This window comes from Dipteris shenzhenensis, chromosome 21 (genome assembly GCF_047967505.1).
Source record: "Dipteris shenzhenensis isolate YYH24624 ecotype China chromosome 21, Dip_SZ_1.0, whole genome shotgun sequence".
Lineage (NCBI taxonomy): Eukaryota > Viridiplantae > Streptophyta > Polypodiopsida > Gleicheniales > Dipteridaceae > Dipteris > Dipteris shenzhenensis.
Genome location: NC_141616.1, coordinates 39,828,141 through 39,838,192, shown reverse-complemented (window position 1 = coordinate 39,838,192; position 10,052 = coordinate 39,828,141). Strand labels below are relative to the sequence as shown.

The 10,052-nt window shown below is 45.1% G+C and overlaps 1 protein-coding gene across 1 annotated transcript in view; it reads left to right on the top strand.

Moving 5' to 3' along the window:
• The first annotated feature begins 1,169 nt into the window (after positions 1–1,169).
• DEX1 (defective in exine formation protein (DEX1)) overlaps positions 1,170–10,052 on the top strand; it is a 199,323-nt gene continuing 190,440 nt past the window's right edge. Inside the window, exons 1-3 of the mRNA XM_087392435.1 lie at positions 1,170–1,312; positions 1,412–1,561; positions 1,664–1,774. Of these exons, the coding sequence (XP_087248561.1) occupies positions 1,302–1,312; positions 1,412–1,561; positions 1,664–1,774 (272 nt within the window). The 5' untranslated portion in view covers positions 1,170–1,301. The remainder of the gene's footprint in view (positions 1,313–1,411; positions 1,562–1,663; positions 1,775–10,052) is intronic.

Genomic DNA, 10,052 nt, shown 5'->3' with positions numbered 1-10,052 from the left:
GGCATACTAACCTACACTTACAACCTCCATATCCTATAACTTGGACTGAAAAATCTTAGCACCTCTTGGGATAACTAGACCTTGATATGTTTACCAACTTGCACTAAGAAGACACTCTTAAGGAGCTCATTGACATGTATGACACAATGCACACAACACTCTAGGTATAAAAGGTAAGCTAGTGCCATAGTATGTGAAACATAAGGATGTCTTATTGGTTGATGATGTATGCTAAATTGAATGTGGCCTCATCACCAAATAAACCACTTGACTACCTTCCACTACAATTGGTGCTTGTGATAATTATGTGATAGCATTCAATGCCAAGCGTGGCACGAGGCAATAAAATAATCACAAATGATTCTTGCAATGATGATATAATAATGTGATGTAGACTCCGCAAAGGAAATAAGTAAAAGTACATAATTGATGGATGTCGATAATCATGGTTATTGAATTTGTAAATATTGTATAACGGTAAGTGCAATGTTCTACATATTCGTAGAAATATATATAGAGCTCCCATGCTAGTCAGCATAGAGAAATCCTACATGTGCACAAGTTTCCATGAGGCTCATCTTGAAGCTCACACTTATTTATTGGGGAGAATGAGGGCCCATTAGAGATGAGAAAAACAAGGTCGTTGGCTAGAAAAACAACTTCTCCTCTTGAGTTTCATTAATGATCCAAGCTTTGCCCAACTTCGGCCAAGCCCTTCGCTAGCTGCCTTACTTGACAATGGTCAATGTGGTGGCAACTCAGGGAGCAGGTACCGTATTAGCTTGTTTGAGTTGGTGGAGAAACATCCTCTCACATGACTACCATGTACGTGATGTATGCATATTATGTACATCTCTAATGGCCGAGGTTAGGTTCACACGAGCTTGGTGGCACCCATTTCACAACCAATCAGGTAGATGCAGCTGCACTTGAGTGCTCACATGGTTCGACGGAAATCTCCAGCTCAAGCGGGGGTGGAGGGATAGTTAATGACATACTTTAGCATAAACTTGTCTAGCCTGGCACCCTTGCCCGCTCCTTTGGTGCTCTGACATTAGGCTACTTGGAAAGGTTGGACGGGAAGGACACGTGGACTCCATAACGGGAGGACATTGGTCCCTAAACCCTCACCATGGATATGTGTGTGCTGTCTCATCTCTATAGCCAAAGTTCGAGGCTGACATAATATGTCTCATGTCTATAGCCAAAGTTCGAGGCTTACCATGTTATGTAAACATTAATGTACATCTCTTAAGCCGACAACCGGCTTCGTGGAGGTATTCGCAACTTCGCGTTGAGCTATGGATCCGCGGTATCTCCCCTGTTTTCTTCAACAGTACTCTGCGAATTAATTTCGAGCTTGATCTTGCTTCGATCACAAAATGTTTGATTCGGTTTTTCGTCTGCGCAGCCGTCAAATTTCGCAGATCCTTTGTGTCTTCCTGCTCCTTAGCGTTAGTTTACTGTCGGCGCACTGTAAGGCTACGATTTCCCAGGACACAAATGACAATAAGTTTCGGCAAAGAGCGGCTTCCGATGATCTGCTCCCCTACCCCGTTCCGTAAGTTCTAATGCTTTGACATGTGCTCATAGATGAGGACATTTTCACCGGTTTTTTGTTGAATTTGTCTCACATACACTCTCATGTACACTCGTGTGGCAGCAATGAAACGGCATTGACGAATACTCAGTGTCCTCAGCACGTGGAATTACGATGGCAAACAGAAGTCAGCTCCAGTATCTATGCCACACCCCTGTTAGCAGACTTAAACAGGTGAATTGGCGATAGATCGGACGCGTCTAAGTGGTTGGTCTTGGTTGACGGTCTCATTTACAGACTTTTTCCCTTAATCAGTATAATACAATCAAGCATGCATGCCATTTTATCCAATGCGAGGACGTCTATAATATTTGTTGCTAAGAAAATCTGGGGCAAGTCACAGAAGGTATGATAGCTAGATCATTTACAGGTGCTGGCTCAATGCGGGTGAGCTTTTTTTGATGTGGTGCTAAGAAGAAGAAAGGAGATCCAGTTTTTTGTGTATAGAGAATGCATATATACTTGGATGGATGTATCCGTATTCGTATTTACGCAGTGTAAGAGCCATCATGAACTCTTCCTGGCTTCTCTTTTCGAACTTGCCTTGATCTTTGCTTCTCATGTGACAATGTCCCACAGTTAAGAATTTTATGACATCTTACCCTACGCTGCTGATCTTTGCTTGCAGTCCTAAGGCTCGTCTCCTTCTTGTGTGACAATGTCCCACAGTTAAGAATTCGCTTCATGACAGGCAGCATAGGGAGGTTTAGTAGCGAGCAGTGAAAGGATCTGTAAGTGTGAGTAGAGTTGCCCTTCGGTATAGCTGCACAACCATTGCTATGACTGTTCGTGTGGGTTTATGGTAGTCAAACAATTATTTCAATGCATTTCCAGGGACAGGGACAGCCGTGCTTTTAGAGGCTGTTTTCATGATTTGCAGATGTAGTGATTATATGCCTTGAATTGATGCCTAGATAGCCCTTCAGAGAGCTTTCATACGAGATGCATGTGTTTTTGCATTCATATTTCCTTAATTCAGGCATTTCCAACTTAAGAGTGCTCTTTCCACAAACCTGTGATCTCAGTTTCCAGGATTTCACATTCCTTATAACCCTCAACGGGCTGGGATACTGATACTTTGAGAGGCAGCTTTGTGAGGAGGAAACCCTAACCACGTCTAAGTGTCAGCATTTTGGAGGATCCCGGTCCACTTAGCCAGTCAGCTAGTACACTTCATTTGTCAGCCAGTCAGCTAGTACGCTTCACGTGCTCGATTTGTCCATTCTGCACGCAATGCAAGATTCAAAGCCTCTGTGCGCACAGGAGTAAAGAAATATATTGTAGCAGAGAAAGTCAGTCTTCTCAGACGCATGCGTTCCAAGGCAAAGGTTATAAATATGTGATTGCTCTTCAGCATTTAAGGATAATGCCAGGTGTAAACTCAATACAGTTTTCCAGAGTGGTGAAACTCCCCCACTTGTGAGATGACTCACCCTTTGAGGCTGGACAATGGCTTTGTACATTAGGTGCCCATCCTGAGACGCAAAGAGCGTCAGCAAGATTGCTTAAGAATAACAGCCCTGCCATATCGCTGTCATGTGTGAGGTGGCTGAAGCTTTTCTGTACCTGCACAATCCCAAGGCACATAATTTCAGCAGATTTTTTAAGCAGTACACAAATTTCAGAAACTCAACTTTCATTTGTGAGTCTTGTTTTGATGTACAATCTTATTTGTAACCTTCGAAATACAGATATGCTGCATTAAGTTGATAAGGAGTACAACTTCAAACCATTTTTAATTCTAGGTTCTGTATTTGAGTAGTCTTTCGCTTTACATTTTGCCTTTGTTTTGCATTTCTTGCAAAGCTTGCGAAGACAAGGACTCTGCAGGGCAGGAGAAGCTTAGCATAAGCTTCAAGATGTCATAGCTCTGTGCCAGCAGGACAGAAGTTGGATGGATTTAACCATCAAGTACGGAAGCTCACAACACATACCATATTTGTTGCAGAAGGAGTCATGTGAGTGGAAGGCACAGGGAAGAAGCAATGTGATGCAAGAGTGTGTAAGCTTGAGTTGGGAACAAAACTGGGGGACTGTCAAACGCCATGTGTTTGTGCATGTCACAACAGTCAACTATGAAAAGGAAGCAGGGGAGTCCTGTAGGAGGCCATATAGAGAGATTGTTTGCATTTGTTAACATTGTGCCGTTTTCAGTTACTACCTGCATTGATGAGACATATGAGTCATCTTCCAATTCTTTGATTCACGAGCTTCAGCCATGCGACATTGTGAAATCCTTTCAACCACAGGAGATGACCTCTAACAAAACCTCCTCTGGATATTGCTTACCCTTTCCAATGTTGAACTCTCTTCAGGTCTATCTTTCCGCTTAACCAGACATTCTTGCCATATTGTATGTCGTGTTCTTTTTTCTTGTTTGTTGAAATGTGGTAAAATAGCAGGTTCAATGAGTTTAACTAGGACTTCGTTTCCAATGAGATTGTTATAATCTCCTAACTTTATTTTTAGTCTACATACAAGAAAAACCGGATGTACTCTACACCCCTTGGGTAAGGCTAATTTGTAAGCAAGTTCAATGGTCCACAATACCTAGGATACAACTTTGGACATTACTTGTCTTTAGGGGTTCTGAAGATTCAGGTACCCTAAGATATACTTTCTCATTTTTTAAATCCGTAGCTTCTTGCTCTATCTTGAGCACTTCCGATGCTATCTTTAGCTAACTTAAGCATTTGATTCATATTCTCAAGAAAGTCTTTGGCCGTTTGAATCTTCTCTTTTTCGAGTCCCACTCCAACTGGGGCTCTACTTTAAGGTAGAGACGGCATCAAATTAGCCAACAATAGTACTTTGTGAGAGAAGAAGCTCAAACAGGGAGCTACAGAACTGAGGCCCAAAATCAGAACTATTTCCACGACATGCAAGTGCTGTTTGAATAGGAGGAATCGGTTGAATATTCGAATACAACCACCATCTTCAAACCAGAGGAGGTTGAAATCCATACATCATCATGAATCGACTAAAACCTATAACTGAATGTTTGGCACTGCTATATGCAAATTCTAATATGGGCAAATACTCATTGCTAGTCACTACCCAGCCACGACTTCAAGCTGTCTTCCTTCCACCCTTGTCGTGCTTCTTTTTCTCCCTTTTTCCAAGTTGAGCTGTCTCTCTGGAAATCCCCCTTGAACCTTGCTTTCCTCTTAGCTCCATCACATCTTTAGAGATGGGCAGAATGGATCTAGTCTCCGATACTAGTGTGAAATCCTTTCAACCACAAGGAGGAGGGCTCACTGCCAGTCACTACCCAGCCACAACTTCAAGCTGTATTCCTTCCACCCTTGTCGTCCTTCTTTTTCTCCCTTCTTCCAAGTTGAGCTCTCTCTGTGGAAATCTCCCTTGAACCCAACACTTGCCAAGTGGCCATGTGTCCCAAAGGGACCTTACAATTTAAGCCCTCTCATGGCCTCCCCTTTTGCACCTCTCATTAATGCTTAAGCCTAGGTATGAACCTAGACTGAAGCTTTGGAAGCCACACTAAAATGCAAGTGTTGTGGAGCCCTTTGGCTTCCCGTGCCTCGCCACAACCAAGCCGCAACTTCCATAATTATGGCTGATGTAACAAACATGCACTTGGAAAAGAGTTTATAATGATAGATGCATTGTCGAAAACCAGTGCAATGATGGAAAATAGTGGTTGCAAAAATCTGAGTGGTGAACTCTATGCCATGGAGGGCAATTTGATTAAGCTCTTTGCAACACGCTTCTCGAGCTATGGTTGGGCATATCACTTTTAAGCTTTGAAGTTGTGAAAGAAGCTGAATGTGGTCATATGGATGAACAACATATTGGAGCACATGCAGTTGTGTGGAGTTTAGTAATCGACGCACAAGCGCACTGAGCCGTTCTTTTTATTTTTTATTTTTTAAAACATATAAAGGAACTTTCTATTAATGCTTGGGAAAATCAATTAGACAAATGAGCTATCCTGGGGGCGCTGACCATGGGAAATACAAGCAGAAAGACTAGATGAAAGAAGGCCATTGCTAGAGAATCGAGCTCACTATGTAGGGCATCTCAACCAGGGAGGAGAACTATACAGCCAATGAATACCTTGTGGTGTAAGTGTGTAAAACAAGCATGTAGGCCAAGCCATGTTCCCCCCTTTCGACAGTCGCTCTAGAATCCGAAGTCCCTCCACTTTATAAGGTGTAAATGATAATTCGCCAGATGGCGCCTAGAGTGGCTATGGATGGAACACGGTGCTCTCCCATCACTAGGCTGCAATGCGCAACCTAGATGTTCCTCGCCGTGATGCTGGCTACTGTCTCCCACATTCCATCCTCTAGAGGAGAGAGAGGATGGTGCCCATGTAGGTGGGGTTGCCGCATGTAGCTCGATCGGGTGGATGCTCTGTCCATGTATTATGTAGCCTCATCGATGTGAAAGGCATAGCCCCCTTTGTCAACTAGGCTGCCATGCCCCAAGTGAAATCCTATTGTATACTATGCATCCGAGCCACAATATGTAGGGATCCCATACAAATTCTTCTAGCGCTAGGGCAACTCCATAAGCAGTGCGGGATTGTCTCCAAAACTCTGTCTGGACAATATTGACATTGACCATCAACCCGCATCTTCTCCAGGCACGGACCTATGGGTAAACCCCTGTGGGCGACCAACCAAAAGTAGGAAATCTTTCGTAGCCGCAGGTTGACCATAACCGCATCCAGAATTTGGATTTGACCTTCTGGGGCACCTGTTGCTCAGCCTAGCCTCTCTCTCTCTCTCTCTCTCTCTGTCTTTGTCTCTCTCTCTCTCTCTCTCTCTCTACCAGTTTGAGAATGACTGCAGGCACACTGACACCAGGAACTGGAAAATTCGAAATGTATTGTTTGATGCATATGTAGTACAGACAGTATTGTATGGAGTGGAAGTATGGGGAGGCAGTATTTCAGCCTTTACATGGAATGATATTGAGAAAATGCAAAAGGCTTTCTTACGGCGAAGTTTTGGTGTCAAACCCACTACTCCATACTCAGTACTTCTGTTGGAAACGGGAAGGAGGCCGATTGAATTTCATGCACTGATCAGAGTTATGCAATACCTAATAGAGGTGCAGCAAATGCAACTTGATAGGTTGCCTCATAAAGCATGGAATGCCAGCACAAAGCTTCAAAAGAACCACAAAAGTAAGATCATCTGTACAGGATGGGCAACCGACATAAGAAAATGGTTCAGCAGATGGAAAGTGGAAGCATATTTGACCATGCTGCCTGAAAAGGTCACCATGCAAGAGTTTCAACTGTCTTTACTGAGCACTTTGCAAACTCACTGGTTGACAAGTGAAAGGAGGGTAAAGCTGGAATATTACCAAGACAACATAAATCCCACATGTTGGTCTACATACATGTCCATAGAGACTCATGCTCAGCCTTATATTAGCACACCTATCCCCCTTCTATATCGCCGAAACATAGCCAGGTTTCTTACTAGATCTCATAAAATTGCAGTTGAGAAGGGAGCTTGGATGCATCAGCCCAGACATGCTAGAGTCTGTACCCTTTGTGACATGCAGACAGTTGAGACGGAGGCACATGTGGCTCTACAGTGCCCCTGATATGCACATATCAGAGAGGACTACCAGCAAATATTGGAGGACTCCGCTCAGCTGACATCAGTTCTCTCTACTGCCTCTCCGGCAGCATTGGGATCTTTTGTCACTCGTCTTTTTACTTGGCGTCAAGAACTCATAGACTCTTGACCCCTCTCCTTGAGGAGACTCTATATTACATTGTATTGAGACGGGTCCCATGGGTCATTTTTGGCCCCTCGAGGATGTTAATAGACTCTACTTCTACTTCTACTTCTACTTCTCTTTGGAGTCCACACTATTGCATCCATCTAAAGCCGTTGTCCTATCCGTGTCATGTAGGAGAAGAAGGCCACCTCATCCACTTGCTATGAGAGGCCCACTCTAGACGGCCAAAACCACCCCTCGGGTCCCATTGAACCTCTCGCAAGGGCTCACCCTCTTAGATTCATAGGTGCCACCGATGTGCATCTTGGTCCAATATGCTAGGAGGGTCTTTGAACCACTCCTTGCCCAAATGGCCGACTACCCTGATTATCTGCCAATGAAGCGAATCCAAGCTCCCATCCATCTTGATTCTCTGGGTCTCCCTTGGCCACTGGTGGCTGGAGGAGCCCTTCCAGCCTTGCTTTGTAGAACTAGCTTGGTCCTTGCCTCTCCTAATCATAATCCTCATGGGTACCCTTGTCGTGGAGAACTAGCCCAGTCACCTTCTGTTTGCCCAAGTCTAAAGTCCTACCCGCCACGACATAGGAATGGCTGCATCTCTCTCTCTCATGCCCGCTGCCCTGCCCCTCGGAGATGAGAGATGGCTCCCAGCCTTGCCTCTATCTCTGAGGGAAGCTTGCCCCAAGTCCCAAAGGAGCTGGCTGCGCCACTGTTCCACTGTGCCCACCCAATGTGAGTCCATTGTCCTGGCATGAGACCATCCTGATCTCGAATCTCTGGGGTGCCAAATAAGGGCTGCGCAAACTCCTCCCTATAGCGAGGTCGAGCCCAAATGAGTCCTCTTGTCAGTCTTTGCCTTGTGTAGGCTCGGCATCAATGGGGAGCCCTTCCCTGTAAGAGGGGCCTCAGAAAAGATCCAACGCTGCCATTGTCCACTAGCGCATGGGGTATTCCTGAGAAGCCCTTACTGGAGGGAAGCTTCTAGGGCTCTGCACAAGGAGTGAGACCACACACCACCAGCTTGCTCAGAAGGGCTCTGCTCTGCATCTCTATATCAATGATGCCCAAGCCACCTCGTGCCTGTGGCATGATCATTGTTTGTCATGTAACTCTAGCTCTAGTATCCCTTGTGCCATTGAACCGGCCCATAAAAAGTTGTGCATCGAGCGCCTGAGCTATCCTATGCACCCCCTATGAAAACACCAATAGGAGACTATGTAATAGGATGTGGCAAGGACTTGGTTGGCTACGGAGGTTCTTCCTACTAGGGAGAGTTTGGCCGAGCTTTGGTATAGAAGCTTGTGCCGCGCACTCTCGAGAACCGGGGCGATTTGCTGCTCTACTGAAATATCAACACCCACTGGACCTCTGTTCCTGTGAAGAGGCCAATAGATTTGGTCCAATTGGTCTGAGCGCATGAGGCCTCAGAGGTTATAGCCAAGGCACCACTAACCATCTCAAGGTGTTGCTGAGCTCTCCACAAATAGGGCCGTACCGTCTGTGAACTTTGAATCCAGTAGCTCCTCTTCCTGCCTGATCGTTGGCACCTCTTTGAGCCATTTCAACTCCTTGGTGGATTGGATTGTTGAGAACTAGGGGTTGGTTTCCCTAGTTGGTCGTCACCCGGTACTGTTTGTACCACTTAGCCCAAGGTGACATTTGTTGCTTGTGGTGGTGCAATGCGAAAATTCCTGTGATTGTTGATCTTCATTTTGATATGTCCACTACTTCTTTGTTGGAGATAATGACGTGGCCAGAGATGGTGACCTCAGTTGAGAGGATCTCTTCAGTGCTACTGTTGTCTAAGAGCACCACTATGCACTATCCTATGATAGTATCGTAGGCCTTGAATACACCCCCTAAAAGCTACCCTATGACCACGGATTTTGGTTTTTGTTTGAATTGTAGCTGTGTGTGTGGAGTTCTTCAGTGAGAACACTCTTGCTTTGTATGCCCTAATGAGCAACAACACCCTTGAAATGTCTACCGGGTCTCGTTGTCAGTTGTCGAATCCATTCTTCTTCTTGGGTGGCGTTGTTGATTGCTGTCTTCTTGGTTTTGACTGTTGTTCTCGCCAAAGCTCTTTTTGGGGGCATTATTCTTGTATTTGCTTCCTGCCTTTGAGGTAGAGCTTGAATTTTGCTGGGAACCTGCTCTGGGGCCTTGCCCCTTGTGCATGAACTTGAAGTTTTGTGTAATTGGAATGCACGGTCATACGTATATGGTGCGAAACTCTGGACATACCCTCGGATCTTCGACTTGAGCCCACCCTGAAACCACTGAGTTTGCTGCTATTGTCTACTATGAGCTGAAAGGCTATCTACATAAACCGGTTACCCTAATGGCTTATTGTTTCGTTGGGACCTTGGGCCATCTGAAAGAATTGGTCCTTGAGTCAGGCCATGTATTGTGGTGGCAGGAAGCCTTTTTTGATGTCTATATAGAAGGTCTCCCAACTAAAGTGGGTCGGAGTTATTGAGGTGCCACTTCTGTAACCATGTGACGGCTTCACCACCCAAGTGTTATGGTTGCAAGCAAACACTGCTCCTCGTCCGTTCCTGCTAAACGGTGGTGTAGCTGTCAAACCGATTGATTTAGGAAGTGAGGTTCCATGGTCATAATGAGATAAGCCGTTATTGGTACAATTCCTCGGGTGCTCGCCCATGTTGCATGAATTTAGAGTGGACAAAAGAGATCTTCTCGTTCGTCCTTGCGGCAAAGGGTCTTC